This window comes from Musca domestica, unplaced genomic scaffold, assembly GCF_030504385.1.
Source record: "Musca domestica strain aabys unplaced genomic scaffold, Musca_domestica.polishedcontigs.V.1.1 11, whole genome shotgun sequence".
Classification (NCBI taxonomy): domain Eukaryota; kingdom Metazoa; phylum Arthropoda; class Insecta; order Diptera; family Muscidae; genus Musca; species Musca domestica.
The window spans coordinates 11,410,217-11,437,070 of record NW_026712133.1 but is presented as its reverse complement, the minus strand read 5'-3'; the positions used below and the strand labels follow the sequence as shown (position 1 = coordinate 11,437,070).

At 34.9% G+C, this 26,854-nt stretch overlaps 1 protein-coding gene across 4 annotated transcripts in view; it reads right to left on the bottom strand.

Moving 5' to 3' along the window:
* The window catches only part of LOC101895687 (protein cappuccino), a 184,509-nt gene that overhangs the window by 142,065 nt on the left and 15,590 nt on the right, over positions 1-26,854 (bottom strand). The window contains exon 2 of one of the 4 annotated variants that reach the window (XM_020039329.2): positions 23,914-24,119. The exons of the other annotated variants lie outside the window; for them this stretch is intronic. Coding sequence (XP_019894888.2) covers positions 23,914-23,916 — 3 coding nt within the window. The 5' untranslated portion in view covers positions 23,917-24,119. The remainder of the gene's footprint in view (positions 1-23,913; positions 24,120-26,854) is intronic. 4 annotated transcript variants of the gene reach the window in all.

Genomic DNA, 26,854 nt, shown 5'->3' with positions numbered 1-26,854 from the left:
ATGGGATGAATGCAAACGAACGAACGAATTGACTGACGGACTGCCTGGCTGGCAGGCTGACTGACTGGTTGGTTGGTTGTCAGATGCGGATGAGAATTCTGTTCATTTACTGCCCGTTTTACATATGAAGGACAGTCTACTGTCACATACGCACACTCACGCACCGACACTCGCATACACCCACACACGCAAATAGGACAAAGTGTTGGATTACTGTGGAAAATTTTTGCATGAAATGGATGTGAATAACTCCTGGTTTAATTCCAAACCAAAACCGCATGGCAATGGCTGAGGTACAATGATGAAGTTCTCGTAAAATTCGTAAAGGTGGCGCACAATAGCCGGATCGTTGTTTCAATTTCGAAGATGTAATGATGCGAATGTTTTTTCCGCGGCATTGGTTAACCAGAAAAAATCAGCAATATTTTTATTTTCTTGGATTACATTTCCCACCGAGGTAATCAATTCAGTCTCGTTGGTAATGACAATTGTTCGAATAGCCAACAAAGGGGGAGGGGCGAATACAATTTTTCTTTGAAAGATAAAAATTTCAATTTTATAAAGAAATCTATCATTGGTTTAACTTATTGTTGCCAGTAGATTGATATTTTTGAAATGATTCCTGAGAAGAGTCTTTCCTTAAAGGTCGGCGGGATTTAAAGGAAGTTCTATTTTACAGTACAATTTAATAGGTGAAAGCATTTTCATGGCATTAGTGAAATATGAGTATGGAATGTGTTGTGTATACTCCAATAAAAGAATTTAATTTTAATAGAGGTCTTTGTGTATATGTTTGTAACATGGAGAAGGAAGCGTCAGTTACTTTTGAGGATCTTAATAAAATCACTTTCTGAGACGATTAATGTTTGTCAGTTCGTCAGTCCGTCAGTCCGTCCATGCATTCTTGTGAACAAAGTGCAGTTTGCATTTATTATTCGATTGAAATGAAATTTTGCAATCAATATTTGTTTGGCCCAAGGACAAACCCTATTGAAATTGGTGATAATCGGTGATTCCCATATATCTTCAACCGATTTCGGGTTAATTGTACACCACATAGCCAATATCAGTCCAAATGATCTGAGCTATATCCAAAACCACAGAAGGTCATCAAGGTTTTGTGTAGTAATGAAATGAGAAATAAGTGTTTCTCGCTCAATTTAATATTTAGGTCTTATGGGAAATGGGACACGTACAGGGTGAGATGAAAAAACTGCAACCAACTTCAGACTGCTGTCATTTCTAAGCCGCTTGTTAAAATTATTCCAGTCACAGCTCATTATATTGTTTACAAGCGTACATAAGCATTTAGGTGAGAATTTTCCAGTTATTCGTGATGGAATTCAAGCGTGATAGTCTAATTTCTTTATATTTGGCTGGATAAAATACAAGTGGCTGTCGTTAGAACACTCCAGCATTTAAATGTGAATAAATCTTTTGTGTCTCGTACCATCGCTCGTTACCGTGATACTGATAGCGTAGCCCGACGTTAAGGAAGTGGACGGAAGAAAACACCAACAAAAGTAACAACGAAAAGTAACGAAGCGACTTTATAGAAAAACCCGCGAAGCAGTGGCCGAAAATGGCACGTGAGCTGATCATATCGCAATATTCCATTCGGCAAATCTTGTCTGGCAACTCTTGTCGTGTTTAGTTGTGTTTTATTTGTGTCAAAATAGTGATAAAATAATTTTAGATATATTATTATTTATTGTTCTTTTTGTGCAGTGAAATACTATCAGTTCTTACTAATATAATCGAAATTATACGTGCATTGTGAAGTTCAGTGTTTAAATACGGTATTTTACAAAATAATTAAAACAAATTGTGACTGTTTTTGCGCCTTCTCATATTTTTGTTTTACTTTTGCTGTTTACGTCTGTTTCGCTTTTTTTCTCCCTTGTGCCTTGTTCTTGTTTTTCAATCCCAAATTCTAAATTTTATATTCACAATCTAAAGCATACTTTGAGGCATTAGAATAATTTTTTGAAGTTTTGCACAATGGCCTGTTTATACAAAAATTGTAAAATTACTAATGAAAATGAACGCTTTATTACTTGTTGGCTATGTGAAAATCATGGTCACTTTAAATGTGCGGGTTTTACTGGTAGACAATTTGATGTAATAACTGATAGAAAAAATGGACTTCGCTGGGCGTGTATAAATTGTAGGTCCTTGGAGGTTGATTTTTACCGTCTATTTAAGGAGTCTAAAGTCGAAATTGCAAACATGAAGAAAGATTTTGAATCTGTTTACTCTCGCTTAAACTATTTTGAAAATATGTACAATAAATTTGAGTATCCTGATGGTTCGCCCAAAAGAAAAAAATCTTCAGCTATTATTTCTGGTAATAACTTAATATCACTAAATTCACCAGTTGTTGCCCCGCTACAAAATAATACTGAAAATTTATCTTCAGACAACCATCTGGCGCCTCCGTTGCAATTTGCATCTTCGCCGTCCAGCAGGTCATCACCGGCTGTTTCTAATACAAGTGAAAGTCGGAGTACTCAGATCGAAACCTTATCTTCTGAAGCTCCATCTAATGTCCAGCAAAATCCACATCATTTGCATAGCGTCCCCCCTATTTTTGTAAGTGATTATACGTCAAATCCTACAGCACATCCACCATTGCAATGTGCTTCTCTTCCTTCTAGTAGCCTAATTGTAGTTCCTCCTAGAAAAAGCGTATTTATATCTAGATTGCATCCTAGTACTACAATAAATATTATAAGTGATTATGTTAAATCTAAAATACATAATCTTGAAGAAAGTGATTTTAAAATTTTTAAGTTTAATTCCTCCTCTGCTCGTGCAATTTCATCGTTTAAGCTTGTTGTTTCCAAAAACATATTCGATACTATTATTAATAGTTCATTCTGGCCCGATGACATTTTAGTAAAAGAGTTTGTATTCAGAGAAAAGCGTAACGCACTTAATCCTGTCCGTACTTCTAACGCTATGCAAGCTTCAAAAAACTAATAGAATCTGATTCGTTACAAATGTTATACCAAAATGTCAGAGGTCTTAACTCAAAACTTCGTCAAACTTTTTTAAAATCTTTTGGTTCTGATTTTAAAGTCTTTATATTTACTGAAACTTGGCTTAAACCTGAAATCTACGACACAGAAATCTTTTCTGACCAATTTGAAGTTTATAGAAATGATAGAGTAAATAGAACAGGTGGAGGAGTTTTAATAGCTGTACATAATTCCATTACGTCTGAAATAGTTGTCACTGAAGATCTTAATATAGAATTTATATGTGTCAAACTATTATATCGTGGTAAATTTATTGCTTTAACTTGTTCCTACATTCCTCCAAATTCAGACTTTGAAATATACATTAAGCACTCAAAGCTTCTGAAGGATGTTTCATGTTTAAAGTCAGCAAATTTTGATCTTATTTGTCTTGGTGATTTCAACTTACCAAGTATATCGTGGATCCCTAAACAAAATTCCATAGACTATATTCCTGTATCGTCTGCAGGCTCAGCTAGTAGAATGGACGAATTCTGGGAAGCTATATTTGACCAAGGACTTTTCCAAATAAATAATGTTTTTAATGTCAAGAATAGAATTTTAGATTTAGTATTCTCCACAACCGTTAACCTTTCATTATGTAGATGTGCACCGTTTGTCGAACCGGAGGATAATTATCACCCAACCCTCAATATAACTCTTGATCTTAAAGCTCAAATAACATCCAAACCACTCAATAAAAAAATATCCTTTAACTTTTCCAAAATTAACATTGATTTGTTACGTACTACTCTTTCCAATACAATATGGCGTCTTGAAGGTGATATTGATTATTGTATTTCCGATTTTTATAATATCTTAAATGAAGCCTTTAAACTAACAGTCCCTAGTTCAAATTACGCGCCAAATGGAGGCTCGCCATGGTTTACTCCATATTTAAGACGTTTACGTAATAACAAAAGTAAACTTTTTAAGAAATTTAAAAAATTTAACTCATCCTTAAACTACTCCAATTACTCCAAAGCTCGAAATAATTATAACACTGAAAATTTAAAATGTTATTCGGCATATCTACAAAGAATTAGAAATAGTTTTCAACGCAACCCAAAAAACTTCTATAATTTCGTGAATTCTAAAAGAAAAGTCCATGAATTCCCTAGCTGTATGAAATTCGGCAGCACAGAGGCTACCGATGATTCTGATATTGCAAACATGTTCGCAGATTTTTTTCAGAATAGCTATTCAACATTTACATCCACTAGCAACTACAGCTTTAACATTAATAGACTGAATTTTTTGCCCCAAATTTTGCTTACGGAAGAAGAGGTTTTAAATGGTTTAAAAACTTTAAAAAATTCGATCTCCCCAGGTCCAGACGGAGTACCGTCAAACGTTCTTAAATTATGTGCAATTGAATTATACATACCACTTACGAAATTATTTAATTACTCTTTATCTTTAGGCTACTTTCCTTATTTTTGGAGATCTAGTTATATAATTCCTCTCCATAAAACTGGTAGTCGTTGCAATATTGAAAATTATAGAGGCATTGCTAAGCTTAGCGCAATACCTAAACTTTTTGAATTTTTGGTTTCGCGTAGGCTAACACACTTTGTGGCTCCAATTTTTTCACCGTGTCAACACGGTTTCATCAGAGGTAGGTCAACTTTAACTAATCTTATGGAATTAACATGCTATGTTCATAATGGTTTTGCTAATAAATTTCAAACTGATGTAATTTATACCGATTTTAGTAAAGCTTTTGACACTGTCGTACATAGTTTATTACTCCACAAACTTGATTTAATGGGTTTCCCTACATTATTGTTAGACTGGATTTCATCATACCTTGAAAACCGTACTCAAAAGGTGTCTTTCACAAATGCCATCTCAAAAAATATTCTAGTCCATTCTGGTGTTCCTCAGGGAAGCCATTTAGGACCATTACTATTCGTTCTCTATCTCAATGATCTTCCGTCAGTTGTAAGGTTTTCCAAAATTCTAATGTTTGCAGATGATGTTAAGCTGTTCATTAATCTCGATTCTCTCAATAGCTCATTACATTTACAACATGATCTACATTCCATTGTAAATTGGTGTGGTATGAATGGCATGTCACTAAATCTTAAAAAATGCAAAAAATTATCATTATTCAGATCTAGACATATTCAATCTGATTACTTCGTAGGTTCATACAAATTGGAGAATGTAGACTCATTTATTGATCTTGGTGTTATTTTGGACAATAAACTTCGTTTTAACTTACACATTGAATCTAGCGTTAATAAAGCAAAGTCTCTTCTAGGTTTCATTAAGCGCTGGTCTAAAGAGTTTGAAGACCCTTACGTAACTAAACGCTTGTTTACTAGTCTAGTTAGACCTACATTAGAGTATGGTTGCGTGTTGTGGAGTCCATTTTATAAATGTTACTCTAATTCAATAGAAGCAGTTCAAAAACAATTCATTATATTCGCTCTCAAAGGTCTGCCCTGGAATCCGTCTGAAGCACTCCCCCCCTATGAAAATCGATTAAAACTTATAGACCTTCCATCGTTAGAAAGAAGGCGTTTAATGCTTAGAGCAATATTTTTAATACGACTTTTGCGTGGTCAAATTGATTCACAATTTTTAATTAGTGAAATAAAGTTTAATGTTCCGTCTAGAATAACTCGTAATTATATACCGCTAAATCTTTCCTTGGCGAGATCTAACTACGAACTAAGCAACCCCCTTAGATCTTTATGTGAAATATATAACAACCTCTATAATAATTTATCACTATCTGAACCTTTGCATGCAATAAAAATATCAATACTTAATTTATAATTATAGTATTTGAGCTGCCAGATTTGTATTTTTGCTCGTTGTGTGTGATTTGTAATACTAATCCTTTTACTAAAACCGGCTGATGTTTTACTGTAGCTGGTGTTTCCCTACAATACTAACCCTCCATGGTGCGGACTATGGGGTGTACGCGCTCCCTACGTATTGGGAGGTGGCCCCCTCGGTCGGCAGGGGCGGGTAAGAGTGGCGTTGGGACCGAACGAAAAAAATAAATATTGACAAATGAGCTCGGGATAAAGACATTGAAATTCCAAAAAGTGCAAGAACTTACACCACAACAGAAAGAAAATAGACTCGAAAGAGCTAAAGAGTTGCTTCGCTTGGCCAAAAGTGGTGAACTGTCGAATTTGGTTTTCTCCGTAACAGCCGATGGTAGCTCTCCGCTCGTATTAATCGACCGTAGCATCAGAATAAATGTCGAATATTATCGCGAAAATATTCTACAGGGTGTATTAAAGCCTTGGACACGCAAACGTTTTGGCCGCAGACCTTGCACATTCCAACAGGACTTAGCACCATCGCACTCAGCACGCGCCATGAGGTTCCTCGCTTCATTTCCAGTGCATAATGGTGACCAAAATCTCCGGATACCAATCCGTTGGACTATTGCGTCTGGAGTATTTAGGAAAGCATGGTTGGCACTAGAAAATACCAAAATGTCGATCACCTCAAGCAAGCGCTTCGCCGGAAATGGACCAAAATACGGCAGAGCAACATTTGGGCAGCGTGTGACGGTTTCATTGGCCGTTTGAAGGTCATAATTCGTGCCAAAGGTGACCAATTCTAAACTTATTTTAAAATTTGATTCTATTTCAAACATTTTCTGCTTTCATTCAATAAAATTGTTGCAGTTTTTTATCTCACCCTGTATATGTGGTTCTTTGCTTCAAATACTATTGGTATCGGTTGCATGTTAGAAACATATTTGAAAAAGGTTTAATATTAAATCGGATGAAACGAGAAACACCAAAAACATTAAAAGCCCCGACTATGCAAAATTACATCCTAGTCGGTCATTAAATACGACCTATACTTTGGTTACAACTTAGATGAACGTCCATCAATCGACTTAGTACCAAAGTATAGCGTAGAGTATAACTTAATGTACATATGTCCTTTTGACCACAAGGGGAAACATCATTTACTAAAAGCCGTTTGGTCGTTGGGCCTTTTGTGTACAAGGTTATTCTCAAAAGCGTATGGCAAATCTAGAAAAGGCTGATGCTAGAATCTTAAAAATGTACTAAAAGTGTTGTGAAAGAACAAAAATGTACGAGAAATTGAATACTTTATATTGGAAAAACGGAACGAGCTAGAATAAAATTTGGAATGATAGTCACGGATGAAGTGGTACATCTATACCAAAGGGTTATTGAATGTTTGTACTTCAAGGTTACTTAAATTTCTAAAATGGTACTAAACTTCTAGAATCTTATCATATGATATTATGTGAAGGGATAAAATAGCATTTGAAATTAGGTATGAGAATCAAAATTGAAAAGTTAGTTTGTATATGAAAAGGTGGTTTTGGAAATGTGTACTAAGTGTGTGAACAGCACTGAATACTGTAAGGGATGAAGTTGACATTTTGAAATTGTGCATTGGTTGGTTGGTGTTGGTTTTGCAAGTTTGTACAAAATTTAACAAGTGGTACTATATTTGGTACAATTTAGTATTGGGCGAAGAAAAAGAACTGAAATCCTAAAACTTGAGTTACGGAGTTGGTTTTGGAAATGTGTACTATAATTGTACGTAAGACACAGAATAGTACTAATTTTGTTAGTGGGTGAAGGAATAGAACTGAAATCCTAAAATTTGATATTGAGGTCTCTGTTGATATGGGATTAAGATGTGGGGGTGATTTTGGAAATGTGTACTTTAATAGTACGAAAAATACTAAATAGTACTATATTTAGTAAAATTTATTATTGGGTGAACAGATAGTGCTTGAAATTTAGTAATAGGGTCGCTGTTCATATGTAGCCTACATATACGGAGGTGGTTTCGGAAATGTGTACAATAATTGTACAAAAAGTATTGAATGGTACTATATTTGGTGTAGGGTGAAGGGATAAAATTCTGAAATTTGATATTAAGATTACTGATGGTATTTATGTTTGAAATTTGGTGGTGGCTTGGAAATGTGTCCTATATTCGTACGAAAATAGAGCATAGAGCTGAAACGTTGTTATGAAATTTTGCATTGCAATAACTGTTAGTGTCTAGAATTTTGGTATTGAGTGAATGTATAGGTTGGAAATGCGAAATTTGATATTGTCTGTTTGATGTTTTGCAAATACATACTACAATTCTTCAAAAAATAAAGTAAAAAGTACTAATCATTGTTGGTGTCTAGGATGAACATATATAGATTGTTCAGGATATGCGTAATAAATGTTGCTAAATTTTCTATATGGATAAAGCTGGAATCCTCAAGTTTTATATTGAGGTTACTGTTGGTTTTTAGGTTTTACATCTGAAGACGTTGATATAGTTTTGGACAGAACAAATAGTTCTGGAATTGAAAGATTTTGAAGACTTTTGGGTGAAATGGTAAATAATTTCCTATTATTATTTCCGAAAAAAGAAAAAACTTATATATAAAACATTGAAAGTCTGAAAAATTAGTTTTGATTTGAGTACTTAGATGACCTAACACAAACTGTTTGAACGAATCTAAAATTTTCCGCTGACGAAGTTGCGGACTCTTGCTAGTATTATTATAAAAAAGGTATCACATTGTACGAGTCTAGGGACAAGACAATAATCTCACTTATTTTTTGTAAAAAAATGTTCAATATGGGACCACTCTTTCTCGTTCCTCTTTCAAAATTAATGCAATGTTTTTCACTAAACCTAAAGTTTCGATTTTCTTCAAACTTCATTCATATTCCTATATTCATATTCTACCTGCATTAGATATAGTGAGAAATTGCTTAAAGTTGAACTAACTAAGTATTCAGGTATAAAAGTCCAATCTTTCTACCGATATTAGTTGATGTCCGATATGAGATATATATAGATATATAGATCTGGTATCTTCCCTCAAAGGGCCAATTTAGCTGAATTGCTGAAATCTAAAGGAATTATTGGTGTTGATCCAGTTCTGTATTCTTTTAAAGGCAATTATACAGGGTTGCCCATATTCGACGGACCTATCTGGCAACGCCATAACTTTTGACAGAGATGTCACATCGCTTAATGACATACCGCGTTTGAAGCATCAGTCCAAGCAGATTTTTTACCATGAACCAATTGAAATTTACATTCAACAGAAGAAGTCAATTGTGAAAAAGCACGTTGCTTTTAAAACACTAAAAAATGTGAGAAGTGCGCCTTCTAAGAATACAATTTTCGACTGGTAAGGCTCTTTCTAATCCGAAGAGGCCATATAAAAGTCGACCAAGGCGATCGGCCGAGAATATCGCTTCCGTACGAGCCAGTGTTAAGAGGTCCCCAAGAACACCCCAAAAACGCCGTTCTCAGCAGTTGGGCATGGCTCGGTCCACTTTACAACGGATTATTCGCATTGATTTGCATTTGTTCCCGTACAAAATTCAATTGACGCAAAGAATGTTGCCTGCGGACAAGCCTCGTCGATTGGAATGGGCCCAAAGAGTCATGGGTCCGTCGAATATGGGCAACCCTATACGTATTAATCAACAGGGATTATAGGCTATCAAAATAGCCATTTTAGTAGCTGTCGAATTTTACCCTATTCCAAACTGTGGCCCAGATTAATATGTGTTTGTGCATTTGTTTGCAACATGCAAAAAAAGGAGATGGATCAATAGTTCCTTTGGCGACATTCATAGAATTATTATATTATATTTGCCCGATATTAATGTTTAATTTCAGACTAAATAGAACAGTTTTTGGCACATACATATAGTCGTACGGGGCCGACCATTTGATACCCTACAACACTACAATACGTTGGAAGCCCCCTTACGTCCAAATCCATTTTGAAAGCCCAGATGTTACCGTTACCCTATTTACGCACTCCGTCGCGTTCTTAAGTATTCAAAACAATTTCACACGAGCCATTTTACGGCTAAATATTATCCTATGGTCATTCAAAATGCTCAACCTCTTCCCTGTCCTTAACTCTCATCAATTGTGACCTGTAAAGCGACTGAAAAATCCAGAAAATTTTAATTTTTTGGCCGTAAACCCCTAAATGTACATCTTCAAAAGTTTCAATTCTGACCCTACCCTTTACCCCCCCCCCATTTTAGAGGATTTCGAAGATTTTATTCTTGACTTATAAGCAGAGTAACTTAGATCTATTTCTTTTACATATATATTCTACTTATTTTGCTAGGCTTCTGCCTAAAGTCTAACTCCATGCTAAATTTCGTGACCTGTAGAGCAACAGCAGATTCAGGATTTTTTATGTTTTTGGCCCATTATATTTTGCGATATTTTGCGATCATCTCCAAAAACAGTGGGCTTCTATTCTGACCCTAAACCCACCTCAATTTTCAATTTCGTGATGATCGGCAATAATTGCGACCTGTTTTTGACCCAATCAAAGTTATAACACCCCCAACACAGTCTTGTAGGGTATAAAAATGCTTATCGAATTTCGTGAGGATCGGTCCAGATATAGATATAGCTTCAATCAGGGACATACACAGAAATGCATTTGGAAACCATTGCGTGGGAGGGTGGGATAGGTAAAATAGATTTAAATATAGCTCCCATATATTAGTTCCAATTATTTTAAAGGCCATAATACGCAGTTGGGATGATTTACTTCACAAAGAACTCCCAAAATAAAAGAATATTTGATACGAGTACAACTGCTAAATATGTACATATAGTGGTGTAGGGGGTTATATAATCTCCCCTGCCTTTTGTTCTTTCCTTACTGGTTTCATCACGCAACTGATATCACAGTGGTTCCATCCTACATTCTAATAACTATATATTTTCAAATTAGAGTTCAGCAAATATATTCCGTATCTTTTTCACATTATCTCTATGCATGTATGTAAGTATGGTCGAACTAATGACGAGTATGTTTAAGTTTAAATGATTCTATTCCATTATAGGACTGTCAACAAATTTTGCATGTCAACATTTGCATTCTGTTACACATTCATTTGTGGTCTGACTCTGTGTCCCATGTTTAAATTCGGTTTGTATTTCATTGGTGTTGGTGTCGGCTATGGCTTTTGCTTTGGTGGCGTTAGCGTCAACGCCAGCGTTGTTGGCGGTGGCGGTAGTGTTGATGTTAGCGGTTTTGAATTTGATCCCAAGTGTGAACAGCGTCCATATCAAATGAAAATAACTAACCGAAGTGTAAAACACGTTACATTTTTAAATTCAAACACAAATCGCCAACACGAGTTTCTCGAGCCTGTTGGGTTGGATGGTTGGGTGGGTTGGGCGAGTTGGTTGGTTGCAGTTACAACATCTGCGGTCCAGTATTTATATTTTATATCGTCGCGTTGTGTAAATGTTTTATGCGAATTTGTAGCATATCTAATCAATGTAAAAGGATAACGGGCAGGGAAGCAGTATTTCGTTTTCGATCGAATTGTTTAAGCTGAAAAATAATTTTATATTTATTGTTAAAAAAACTATACAGAACATATTTCTGTAACATTTAATATATAGATTAGGATAAATTGATTGATGGATAAATTTTAATTTTAACTTGAAGTAAAATTTGAACGCCAGGCTGTAGATTTTAGAATTCAGAATATCAGGAACATTTTGACATAGAATTGTTCTACTTATCAACGCACTATTTTAATGATAAATAAGTATATATGCTAAGACTTCTAGTGGCTGAAGGCGATAAATTATTATTTATCTTATCGACTTTTGGTAGCCAAAAACTAACTATTTATTTCGTTCGACATGTGTGTTTATACCCTACACCACATAGTGGTAAGGGTATTATGTCTTTGTGCATTTGTTTGTAACATGGAGAAGGAAACGACGTAGACCCATAGTTACTTTTGAGAACCTTCATAGAATCACTTTCTGAGTCGATTTATGCATGTCAGTCCGTCTGTCCATGTATTCTTGTGAACAAAATGCAGGTCGCATTTATTATCCGATTGAGATGAAATTTTCCAAACAAATTTTTTTTGGCCCAAGGACGATCCCTATTGAAATTGGTGAGAATCGGATCAAATTTAGATATAGCTCCCATATATATCTTCATCCGATTACGGGTTAAATGTGCACCAAATGTCCAGTATCAGTCCAAATTACCTGAATTTTGGCACACCCAACCGAGATCGGCCTAGAAGCAAGTATATCAAATTTGGAGAAAATCGGTTCAGATATAGCTATAGCTCCCATATATATCTTTCATCCGATTTGATCTTTAAGTCCCTCACATTCCTACTATGCACTCCACAAGCGTGATATTTGGTACCAGGTATTAGATGGAGCACAGAAATAGCTGTTTTAAATTTTATCGAAATCGGTTCAGATTTGGATATAGCTCCCATATCTTCACATATCTTCATCCGATTTCGGGTTAATTGACCACCAAATGGCCAATATCAGCCCAAATGGCCCGAATTTTGGCACATGTGACCGAGATTAGCCTTAAAGCAAATACAACAAATTTGGAGAAAATCGGTTCAGAAACAGCTATAGCTCCCATATATATGTTTTATCCGATTTGGTGTTTAAGCCTCTCACATTCGTAATATGCACTCCACAAGAATGATATTTGGTACCAGATATAAGATACAGCCCAGAAATAGCTGTTTGTAATTTTATCGAAATCGATTCAGATTTGGATATAGCTCCCATATATATCTTTATCCGATTTCGGGTTAATTGTGCACCAAATGGCCGATATAAGTCCAAATGGACTGAATTTTAGTACATCGGACCAAATTCAGCCTAGAAGCAAGTATATCAAATTTAGTGAAAATCGGTTCAGATATAGATATATCAACCATATATATGTTTCATCCGATTTAGTGTTTTAGTCCCTTACATTCGTAATATTCACTCCACAACCGTGATATTTGGTACCAGGTATTTGATGGAGCACAGGAATAGCTGTTTTAAATTTTATCGAAATCGGTTCAGATTTGGATATAGCTGCCATATATATCTTCATCCGATTTCGGGTGATTGACCACCAAATGGCCGTAATAGCATCAATTTTGGCAAATCATCAGCTTAGAAGCAAGTACACCAATTTTAGTAAAAATCGGTACAGATATAGCTATAGCTCCCATATATATCTTTCATCCGATTTGGTCTTCAAGTCCCTCACATTCCCTCCCTCACATGCACTCCACAGGAATGATATTTGGTACCAGATATCAGATAAAGCCCAAAAATGGTTGATTTTAATTTTATTCACATCTGTTCCGATTTGGATAGGACTCCCATATATATCTTCATCCGATTTCGTGTTAATTGTGCATCAAATGGCCAATATCAGCCCAAATGGCATGAATTTTGCCAAATTCAACCGAAACCAGCCTATAAGTAAGTACACCAATTTTAGTAAAAATCGGTTCAGATATAGCTCTAGCTCCTAAATATATGTTTCATCCGATTTGCTCTTTAAGTCCCTTACATTTTCTCCCTCACATGCACTCCACAGGAATGATATTTGGTACCAGATATCAGATAAAGCCCAAAAATAGTCGATTTTAATTTTATCAAAATCTGTTCAGATTTGGATATAGCATAGCATAGCACATTCACATTATTCTATCGATTTCAGGTTAATTGTGCACTAAATGGTCAATATCAGCCCAAATCACCTGAATTTTCGTACATAAGACCGTATTCAGTCTAGAAGCTAATACGTCAAATTTGGAGAAACCCGGTTCAGAGATAGCTATAGTTCGTAAAATGCACGATAGAATTAGATAGATTTTGATTTTGTACCAAATATCTCATAGAGCTCTGAAATGCCCTGTATAAACCTTTTTACGAGAGCTCTACTAAATATGCATAGTGGTGTAGGGTATCATATAGTCGGCCCCGCCCGACTTTTGCGCTTTACTTACTGGTTTTTTTTTGCATGCGTTACACCTTTGATTCTAATTGGATAAATAATTTATTTAGGATTAATTTTCTTTTCTTTGACTTATTTGATATTTGTGATTTTTCGATTTGTTTGGATTTTTATACCCTCCACCATACATAGTATCGAGGGTAAATTTCGTTCGTCGTTCCGTTTGTAACTCATCGAAATAATCATTTTAGACCCAACAAAGTATATATATTCTTGATCTGCGTAAAATTCTAAGACGATTTAGCCATGTCCGTCCGTCTGTCCGTCTGTTGTAATTACTCTACAGTCTAAACGAATTAAGATAGGAAGCTAAAATTTTGCACAGATCCCTCTTTTATCTGCAGGCAGGTCAGGTGCGAAGATGGGCTATATTGGCCCACGATATCGTATAGCCCCCATATAACGGTACCCCCCGATATTCGGTATTTTGATGATTTTACCCACACTTTTCAACGGAATTGTCTGAAAATCCACACAAGGAGTACCTTGTGAGTACTTTATACCTCGGAAGAGAATTATCTATATAGGTCCACGATATCGTATAGCACCCATATAACGGAACCCACCGCCACATTTTTCGTTTGAATTGTCTGAAATTCCACACGAGGAGTTCATTGTGAGTACTTTATCCCTTGGAAGAGAATTATCTATATAGGTCCACGATATCGTTAGCCACCCATATAACGGTATCTCCGATATTCGGTATTTTGATGATTTTAGTTACATTTTTCAACGGAATTGTCTGAAATTGTACTCAAGAGGTTCTTTGTGAGCAGTTTACCCCCTTACAGAGAATTCTCTATATAGGTTAACGATATCGCATATACCCCATATAACGGTACCCCCGATATTCGGTATTTTGGTGATTTTAGCCATATTTTCCTATGGTATTGTGTGAAAATCGACACAAGTAGTTCTTTGTGAGCACTTTAACCCCTGAAAGGTAACTGTCTATATAGGTTCCCATATATCGGCACCTTCCGATATTCGATATTTTAAAGATTTTAACAGAATTTTTAATGGATTTTATTTCTTGAAATTTTTCTAATTCATTCCAAATGGTGGAGGGTATTCAAAGTTCGGCCCGGCCGAACTTACTACTTTTTTACTTGTTAAATAATAAACCCAGTGTTCTCATTTGTACGTTTTTATTTTCCGACATTTCGATTGGAATATTCGGGGGACTATAATTAATAAATATTAACAGAAATGGCTTCAAAAATGTTATTGTAAAGTTACTTATGTTCTTGTTGTATGCCTATCCATTAGAGTGCTACAGTCTGTGTCTGTTTTGTAATTTAATCGGATGTCATTTGGAGTGTTGATAATATGTAACATTTCAAGAGTGTAACGCTTCAGATAATTTGGCCCTTGAGTCAATATATTATTAAAGTCAGGAATGTGTTTAGTCAGAGCTCAGTGAGCTGCAAGGGCAGTCTTTTGCTCCAAGGTTTACCCACAGCTTTATGGTCTGGTTTGTAGCATTAAATTTTGGCATATGTTGGACTTGTCTCCTTTACATTCTATCTTGTAGACCACATAGGATTTACCCTCGCCCTCTATTTTGTCCTTAAAGAGGGTATATATCATTTGATACGTCCAAAACGTGCCTCATCGAAATAACGGTTTTAGACCCTAGGTCTCTTTGGACGAAATACGTTTCCGGACACTTGAAGTCGTTCTAGTCATGCGTCTGTTTGTTTGGTGCGAGCGATAACTCTCGAAAAGAATATCCGATTTGGTCCAAACTTCGTATTTCGTAATATTAGTTTATCAAACTTAGATCGAGTTCGGAGATGGGAAATATCGGTCCATTCCTTCGGATTATTTTCCCACTAAAGGTCGAAAGGATAGTGAGAAAGAGAAAGGATAGTCCGATTTTGCTCCAAATTTGCAAATCTTAATATTTGCATTAATGCATGGTTAGGTGCAAAAATAGACGATATCGGTCCACTGCATCAAGTACCTCCCTTACAAAGGGTCAAAAATTTTAATAATTATAACCCTTATAAAATATGATATTAGAGTCCGATTGATTTCAACTTACATACATCACAATATTTTTATTAACCCAAGGTCTGGTATGAAGATGGAATATATCGGTCCACTCCTTCTGGTACCTCCCCCAGAAAGCGTCAAAATTTGAAATATACATGGAGCTTGTAAAACGCGAAATTAACATCCGAGTCTATTCAGATTTGGAACATCTTAATATATATATCAACACAAGATTTGCTAGAAAGATGGTATAGATGGGATAATTTCTTCTGCTAGAAAGCGAAATAAGCATCGAACTCTCTTCAAATTTAATACATATAAACATTTTTGCTAATACAAGATCTGTAGTGAATATATATCCGTGAATCCCTTCTGATACTTCACCCACAAACGGTCGCAATTTTCAATACTTGTGGATCAAGTCAGCTATTGTGGATCAAGTCAGCTATTCTTTACAACGTGCTATATCTAAATATTTCTCTCAACCAGAAACCTGAGACGAATATGGAATTTATGATTTCGCATATAATTGGATATAAATGTTCGATTCACTTGTAATTTTGCTCATACCAATATTTTTATCTGTATGAGATGAAGTATGAAAATGGAGTACTAAGGTCTGCTAATATCTGGTACCTCACGAACATTTTGACATTTTTTTTTTGTAAATTATCACACATCTCATATAAACTGAAGGAAGTAATCAATATAGTTCAAATCCTGCACTTCAGCCATTTGAATAAGCTTAACAGAAGTCAAAATATATTTAAATAATCGAACATTTATCGGCAAAATCGACTGATACTAGTTTCGTTCCATGGTTTGAAATATAGGTTAACCTCTGATTTAAGATGCTGAACAAGTTCTAGTCACATTTATAATCTATCATATTTTTGAATCAGTATCGGGTCTTTAGAAAAGCTTCTATATAGTGGTTGCCTTCCAACTATGTCAACCATGAAAGTCTGTACCAGATTTCCCAACAGAACTCAATATTTCTAGGTATTAAATACTTTTTGGCCTAATACCCTCCAGCCAGAGTGTAGAGTATAAAAATGTGAAATTAACAAAAACAAGTAAAAAAAAAACTAAGTTCCACCAATTTGGGAATTTTCAAAAAAAAAAAAAAATTAAATCCGTTAAAAATTCTGTTAAAATCTTAAAATTCCGAATGTAGTCGTAGACAACTTTTGTCATAAGTCATTAAAATATTTAAATGCCAAACTCGGAAAAAAATCGGTGAATAATGTAACTAAAATTATCAAAATACCGAATATCGGGAGGGGGCGTTATATGGGGGCTATAAGAAGGTGTGGACCTGCACGGACAGTTTTCTGTCATAGGCTGTAGTATCCATTATTTTGATGATTTTAGCGACATTATTCACCGGAATGGTTTCAAATTTGGTGTTTGAAGTTCGAAATGGATACTACTGCCTAAGGCAGAAAATTGTCTATGCAGGTCCAGGTCTTCGTATATGTATCAGTACCTCCTTATATTCGGTATTTTGACGATTTTAGGTACAATACTCACCGAAATTGTTTGAGATGTCGTATTTGAAGTTCGTAATGGAAGCTACAACCTTTGTTTAAAATGGTAACAGAATTTTTGGTGAATGTTATCTTTTTCGAAAATTTTCAAATTCGTTCTAAATGGTGGAGGGTATTCAAAGTTAGGCCCGGTCGAACTTTCTGCTTTTTTACTTGTTGTGGACTAAGGACGAACTTTTTTGAAATTGGTGACAATTGGATTTAATATATCTAGCATCAATATGTAGCGATATCAATAATATTTAATAAAAGAAGTAATTTTCATTCTAGAAATAATTTGGCGAAATTATGACAATGTTCGATTAGACTTATCATATATCTTCATGCAATGTCGGGTTTATTGTGAACCAAATGAGATGGGGTTTCATAACTGAAGAAGAATTCTGTATAGAAATGAGTCTGTTAAATTTGCTGAAGATCGATTCGGATATATCTATAATTCTAATCCTATGTTGCGGTCGATTTTAGTTTTTTACTACCTAAACTTCGTAATATACTCCAGATATCTATGATATTTGGCTCAAGACAGTTTGGTAACGAGTTTTTTGAATAATTTGTATTCATTGTGTCACGGCAGTATAGGATTATCCATAACCAAATATGTTGTGACATTGCAGTGTAACATTACAGTTAATTTACTAATATTGGAAAAAAAAGGAGTCATGAGATATCTGTCAACAAATAGCATGACTAAAAATTATTAAATTGACACTTACCTCTTGTTGTCCGACAAATTGTTTCCGACTAATTGAAATACTTTGGCGATAGCATTGCATTCCCAGAACTCTTTCCATAATTTGCAACATTTGTGCCCGCCAACTTTCCCTTGCTTATTGGTCGCTTGGAAAGTCTTGGAAAGTGGAAAATGCACTTTACCCAACCATAAGCGAACAGCGGTTGTCATATTTCATCTACTTGAGTTTTTCGAATATTTTTGGCCAGTTTTAGGTTACTTTTGCGTTTTGGCCTCCGTGCATCTCCTCTACGCCAAAGCGTCTCAATCTCAGCTTTTGAATTTGTTTGTCATAAACTTTAATGAACTTCAAAACAATTACCAACCGTAGAATTGCTTTTGAGAGAGATTTTAATTAAAAAGAAAATTTAATTACAAAATGTGACATTTTTACAAATGTTTGTGCAGTTCTACCTGGCGGTGTTGGCCACTGCTTCCGGCAATCCGTCCGCAATTCGTCATTTGGCCCAACTATTTGTCAGATCTATTTATATTTCGATAAAATTAATATTTTAAAACAAATTCACTTTGAGCGGCAGAAACTTCGTTTCGAGATTTATGATGATGGCGGAGGGTGGGAAATCCAATAAAAATTTCGTTGCAACGCATCCAGAGATGCGGTCAGAATGTCGACGGTGATGTTAATGAGGAAACAAAGTAAATTGTGTGGTACCGCGAGTGCTGTGGTCTGGCCTGCACTTTGTTTTGAATAATTTCAAATGCCATTGAAAAACTGTCAGCGTTGTTTTTGCATTTCGCGCGCACTGATGGCTGGTGGTTGGCCGGTCTGTCATTCACCTTTGTTAATAATTCAAAAAATGGTTGGTGGCATGGAAGCGTTGCGTTGAAGTTTTAATGGAATTCGTAAAATGCAACACTCCGACAATAAAATCTAAAATCATTTACATTTTGCAATCGGATTCGAAAGCGGTGCGTTTATTGAAGTTTTCATTTAAATGGACAATTATGGTTTTGTGTAATAGCGATTGTCAATCGTTTGAAATAACCAAAGTAATATGGAATAGACAGTCATTAAGGTCTGAGGCATTTTTATTGCTGTGCATTATGTATGCAACAAAAATAGTGAAATAGGTAATATTTAAGATGTTCCTATTTTAAATTAAAGAGAAGTAAGGTAAGTAGATAGCAACACTTATACAACAATAAATATAATGGAAAAAATCTGAGATAAGATCATGAAGAATAACTGGGATACTACTTTTAGGGCCGTTATCCTTCTAAAATGATGTTTTGTTGGGGGATTTTACGTAGACTCTCATAAAGTACAGCTTGAACCCTAAAATGTGTTCTTAATGTTTATTAATTTCTGGCATTTGGGTAAGATTTAGATTTTGAAGTTTTCTAGAACCTATAATAGAATTTTATATTGAATAGATTTGTAGAATATTTTAACTTCCTACGATCCCGTTTAAAGGCATCTGCCTTTTTTAACCCGCTTGTGGCTTAAATTTTTCTACCAAAATAATCCTTATATTATTATCAATAATATTGACGAAGACACAACATATTCCAAAAGTGCATGAGTTTCAATTAATTAAAAACCGGAACATTTCCAAAAATTATGCATTCGTATAACCTCCATAGAAGGATAACTTACGATATTTGGAATTTTGATTATTGTGGCCACATTTTGATCTATGTACAGAGTGAGTTGAAAAAACTACAACCAACTTCAGACTGCTGTCATTTCTAAGCCACTTGTTCGACAACTGTTAAAATTATTCCAGTCACAGCTCATTATATTGTTTACAAGCGTACAAAAGCATTTTGGTGAGAATTTTCTAGAAAAAAAAGTTATTCGTGATGGAATTTAAGCGCGATAGTGTGATTTCATTATATTTGGCTGGAAAACCACACGTGGCTATCGTTAGAGCGCTTCAGCATTTAAATGTGAATAAATCTTTTGTGTCTCGTACCATCGCTCGTAACCGTGATACTGGTAGCGAAGCCCGATGTCAAGGAAGTGGACCGAAGAAAACAGCAACATTAGCAGAAATGGTTCAAAAAGTAAAGAAGCGACTTGATCGAAACCCGCGTCGCCGATAAGTGGCTCGTGAGCTGGACATATCGCAATATTCCATTCGGCAATTATTGAAATATGAGCTCGGGGTAAAGCCATTGGAATTCCAAAAAGTGCAAGAACTTACACCGGAACAGAAAGAAAATAGACTCGAAAGAGCTAAAGAGTTGCTTCGCTTGGCCGAAAGTGGTGAACTGACGAATTGGGTTTTCTCCGATGATAAAACATTCGTTGTCCAGCAGTTTGTAAACAAACAAAATGGTCGTGTTTACTTGCCAAAGAGGTCAGCTGAAAATTTGCACCTTCGGTTGGCCATAAGAACTCAAGCGCCGGCCATGGTGATGGTGTGGGCCGCCATAACAGCAGATGGTCACTCTCCGCTCGTATTAATTGACCGTGGCATCAGAATAAATGCCGAATATTATCGCGAAAATATTCTGGAGGGCGTATTAAAGCCTTGGACACGAAAACATTTGGCCGCAGACCTTGGACATTCCAACAGGACTCAGAACCGTCGCGCTCAGCACGCGACACCCAAGAGTGATTACAAAATGTGGTTCCTTGCTGCATTTCCAGCACACAATGGCTACCAAAATCTCCGGATACCAAAATATTATGGCGTTTGACTTTGTCGCAGTGTTTTTATCTCATGTTTCCTATAGCCCCCACGCTGAGTTTGGAAAGTAAGTTTTATGTATGACGGTGGTATTAAGAATGTGTAATAAGTGTGCGAACTCTACTAAATGCTACAACATTTTGTACAGCTTAAGACGAACGGATGAAATTGGAATTTTGAAGTTTTTTATGAGGGTCCTTTTTGGTGGTAGGTTTGCGATAAAAAAGTGGTTTTGGAAGTATGCTATATTTGGTAAAATTTGGTATTGGATGAGCGTAAAGTGTTTGAAATCTGAAATTTGTCTTAGTGTTGCTGTTCATGTGCAGCCTGGTCATATGTAGGTGGTCTCTGAAATGTGTATAATTGAACAAAATTTACTGAATTGTACTAAATTTGGTATTGGGTTTAGTGATATAGCTGGAACCCTCAGATTTGATATTGACGTCTCTGCTGGTATTTGGAATTGAGATATGGAGGTGGTTTTGGAAATGTGTACAATAATTGTAAGAAAAGTACAAAATTTGAGTGAATGAATTGAGCTGAAATCCTGAAATTTGATATAGATGTCACTGTTGGTGTATGTGTTAAGATATGGGGGTTGTTTTGCAAATGGAAACAGTTGTTCGAAAAGTTTTAAATGATATTATATTTGCCGTTGAGGGAATGCATATCGTTTGCATCCCGTAATTCGATATAGAGGTCAGAGTTGGTTTCTAGAGTTGGTTTCTATGGTGGTGACAAATTTTTATTATGAAAATACGTCCATTGTGTAATGGTTTTCTGCTCTGTAAATTTAAAAAAAATAACAGTACTAACGACGTGTTCTGGTATATAACATTTCACTCTATCGTCATTGCTTTTCCACTTGAAAGGATTGTTCAATATTTTTACTTTTTGTTGTCCAATATTGTCTATTTTCGGCCGTGATCTGTGCCTTATATAAATATTACGTCGTGTGCTGCGTCCACTCAGTATGCACTTGTATTTCTTGGAATTGTGATACGTGAGCTTTGCAATTTTGTTGGAAAACTTTTGAAATTTTTGTCGGGTAAGTTACTAAAGGGGTGAACCGGTATTGGACATCTCTTAACTCTATTCATGTTTCGTAAAAATTCTACGATGTGTTAAGTTTAGACAAAATCGAATACTCCCTTTGAAAGTAATCGTCCGCACAAATGGACGTCCCAAATGTCCTAATACGGTGTTTGAACAAAGATACTCAGGATTTTAATACGTCATTTCGATGAGACATATCAAGTGATATATTACCTCTAAAGTCATAAAGATAAGTGTATAATAATAATTTTAAAGAATTTTATAGCAGTGTCCGATTTACTTTAAGCTTCGCCCTTCACAATATTTCTGGCAATATAAGATCTGGTCCCTATTCTACAGAAACTTTTCACGTTACACCACTCTTTGGAAATTCTCAAATATTCCTGTTTCACATATTGGATTTATCACAAATCCAGATGGAAAGTAAAATTTGAGAGAAAAAAATATCTTAACTCTTGTTCTACAAAAGGTTTTTTTTATCACTTTTTATAACAAAAGTTGAAAAGCTGTAAAAAAACGAGAACATGAGGCTGTAAGTCGAATGAAGATACTGCACAAGCGGAAATTTAGGAATGCTTAAAACCACCAGATGGCTGGAGCTTTGAGCGTGAGTACTATTTCCTTAGTCCGGAGGAAGTGGCACTGGAGTCCGGAGGAAGTGGCAATCAGAGGCCCCCACAGACAACAAATTGTGGAAAAGATGCAAAGGGTAACATTTCATGTCCTTTGGATGACAAAAGAGAAGTGTAATATTTTGATGGTGATCGAGAGACTCTCGAAATGGCTAGAAGATATTGCCTATTTTGCCCATATGACGGCTAATGTGACTGGTGTGTTTATGTTGCCGCTGGAAACATTGAGGACATGAATATGTTCCCACCGGACAAGTCCTAACTCGGAGGAAAAAGTTAAAGCACTTACCCAAAATAATGAAACCAAGGAAGAGGAAAGGCTTAATATTGCATAACAATGGAGAAGCAAAATAGAAATTTGGAAATCGAAAATAACAACTTTTTACTCTATACCTTATTTGTCTACGGCCAAACTGTGGAACGTAAAATATAAACACATATCCACAATTTTTTTTTGATGACTGCGAAGTGCATATTGTTGATTCTTTGGAATGGGAATATACGATCAACTTCTTTTGTATGTGGAAAAGTCACTTTACAAGTGAGTTCAGCTGTAACAATAGCCTTTAAAACACAAAGGATATTGACATATAGACAATCCTACAATAATCCTACTACACTCCTTCAAGGAACACCCTTCAGCCTTTTGCGGTCAAAATCTGAAAAAGGAATATAAGAAGATTCGATGGTGTAATACGACATCAAGCTGTATATGAACTCCCCCAAAATAAGCTTCGAAATTTTGTTCGGATATATTTTTCAGTGAAGCTCCCCGCAGTTAAGAAAAGGGGCATGCATAAATCGAATCAAAATGTGTTTCTACGAAGATCATAAAATATATCAACAAATTGTGGAGACTATCTTTGAAAGTTACCAGCACTTTGAAGTGGTCAGGACGATATGTAGGACAAGAGTTTCGGAGCCTAAAAAAATTTATTATAAATAAAGACTAATTTTACAATGGCAGACGAAATGACATATTCTGAACATATTTATCAACGGCCCTCTTTAGTTTTCTTAGTTGTGTAGAAACTAAAATTTCGAACTCAACGACTTTTTGTACTTCCTTTTAAATTATAAATTTACCTTCATTGTAACAGCATGTCGGTGTTTATAAGCGCATGTTTTTTTTACAAGCAATTTTATATCCGCATGTTATCTATGGTAAGTGGGTGTGCATGTACATACACATACACACACATGCTTACATATAAAATATCTATACTCGTGTACCCCAATTCGAGTAAACAGGCAAATTCTTAATACATTTGGTGGAAAAAAACCTACCATTCGCCGTAAGAATAAGGTGTGCCACACAGACGTGCGAATAAACTAGAATCTTTGTAGCAGTTGGAGCCAGCCAAAGGCCGTGTTACACAGATAAAACCTATTCGGGGTCGTTATGTGATGATGGCACTTGAGAAGCTATAAAAAATTTTTTAACATACCATTGAGACTAAGTGGCAATCAAATTGATTTATCCTCGTTTACCGTGTAACGAAATGACAAAAGTTTGGTGTAATGTCTCATTCCGCCGCCAGCGTATCGCCCAGAGCGGGGCAGAAATGCTTCAGCACGAAATTCCTTAGTCTAACGTTAAGTAATGGGCGCTGGAAGGTAGGCAGGCAAATGACTGTCCTTACAAGGAGGAATGCTGAAAAAGAAAAAAAATTGGGCCCGTTTGACTTGTGCTAATATTTGTGTAAAATTTCTTTAATGTTTTGATTAAGGTTTCGTTTTCGGTATTCGATGTCTTCTTCGGAACATTTTAAGGAATTTTTGTTAGCCTATTTAGCGTTATGTGTCAACTCTGTCCTCCTCGTCGTCAAGAGGGCAGCTAATATCCTAACAACACAAATTCCGTTAGAAAACTTGTTGTACTAAGTTGTTGCTGTAGTGCGTTAATGACATCCTTGTTGTTGTAATTCTAATATCGTAGAGATACATTTTGTTGTTGTTGTGGAAATATTTTATGAAAAGCTGGGAAATATTTAAACTGCTGTTGGTATTTATTTTTATTGGTGCAGTTGTTTGGGGCCAATTAATTATTAATTACTTCACATTTTCTTGTAGTTTAAGGTTACAGTTTTATGGAGTTCCTTAAGTTGAATAAAGAGGAAATATCTGAATTTTACTTTTTATGTAATTTTATATAATAATAATAATAATAATAATAATAATAATAATAATAATAATAATAATAATAATAATAATAATAATAATAATAATAATAATAATAATAATAATAATAATAATAATAATAATAATAATAATAATAATAATAATAATAATAATAATAATAATAATAATAATAATAATAATAATAATAATAATAATAATAATAATAATAATAATAATAATAATAATAATAATAATAATAATAATAATAATAATAATAATAATAATAATAATAATAATAATAATAATAATAATAATAATAATAATAATAATAATAATAATAATAATAATAATAATAATAATAATAATAATAATAATAATAATAATAATAATAATAATAATAATAATAATAATAATAATAATAATAATAATAATAATAATAATAATAATAATAATAATAATAATAATAATAATAATAATAATAATAATAATAATAATAATAATAATAATAATAATAATAATAATAATAATAATAATAATAATAATAATAATAATAATAATAATAATAATAATAATAAAAAAAGCTGAAAAAATATTTTTGAAAAAGTTTTGGTTTTTACACAACAAGATTCAATACTTGATTTCAAAGGACCTCAGGTATGGCTGCCTTGGCACCTGTTGTCGCTCTTGCTACAAGTGCAAGTAATGAAGAGTAAAGAAAAATCAAAAGTCGCGCGGGACCGACTATATAATACCCTACAGCACTATGCATATTTAATAGAGCTCCCGTCACAAAATAATTTATTTCAAGTAGATAATACCACCTATAAACATTTGGCTTTAGCGCAGTTATAGTTTGCTATTGAGTTCAAGATATCACTTGGTGAAACAAGTAAGCAAAGGTTATAGTCGTGTGGGGCCGACCATGTGATACCCTACAACACTACAGTATGTTCGAAGTCCCCTTATATCCAAATCTAATTTGGAAGATGTCGTTTTTGAAAAGAGCCCCGCCCAGAGGTTACCGTTAGTTTTTGGCCCGGAGAATTTGGCAAAAGTTGTGAATGTTGTGGTCCATTTTACAGCTAAATCCAATGGTCATCCAAAATGATAGACTTCTTCCCTGCACTTAACTCTCTTCCGATGTGAAATTCCGTGTCGATTAGTTTCAATTGTGGCCTATAGAGCGACTACAAAATTAGAAAAAATTAATTTTTTTAGTCCATTTGCACCCCTAATGTACATCTTAAGAACAATAGGCTTTAATTTTGTCCCTAACCCTACCCCCATGCCAAATTTCGTGAGGATCGGACGATAATTGCGACATGCATATAATACCCTCAAAACGTAGCGTTAAAGGGTGTAAACACTTAAAAAATTACAATTCAAAATTGTAAGTCAAATTAAAAAAATCGCATGCGATAAAAAATATGACAAGAATTGAAAAAAATGGGAAAAAATACTCACTTTTTTATTGGTATATTTTTCCGCGATTTTGGCAAAAGACCATTCAGAATTGATGCGAATTGTGAAAATCGGCCCAGCGGTTCTTGATTTATAAGCAGAATAAATAAGATCAATTCTTTTACCTATTTTGCTATATATCCGATTTCTTGGCTATTAGCATCACTGTAATGGTCAGAAGTGACCTTTTAATGTATTAGTGATTTGGCTGGGGTTGAAAATATTCGCGGTTTAGTGAAAATTTTTCTATTTATACCCTACACCACATAGTGGTCAGTGTATTATGTCTTTGTGCATTTGTTTGTAACATGGAAAAGGAAGATAGACCCATAGTTACTTTTGAGGATCTACATAGAATCACTTTCTGAGTTGATTTATGCATGTCAGTCCGTCTGTCCGTCCGTCCGTCCGTCTGTCCATGTATTCTTGTGAACAAAATGAAGGTCGCATTTATTATCCGATTGAGATGAAATTTTGCACAAATCATTTGTTTGGCCCAAGGACGAACCCTGTTGAAATTGGAGATAATCGGTCAAAATTAAGATATAGCTCCCATATATATCTTCGTCCGAATTACCTTATATTGTGCACCAAACGTCTAACGTCATCCCAAATGGGATGAAATTTGGCACTTACGACCGAATGGAGTCTAGAAGGTAGTATGCCAAATTTGGTGAAGATCGGTTCAGGTATAGCTATAGCTTCCATATATATTGTTCATCCGATTTGTTGTATTTGTTACCCACAGCCGTAATATGCACTCCGTAACAACGATATTCAGGAAAATATATCAAATACAGCTCAGAA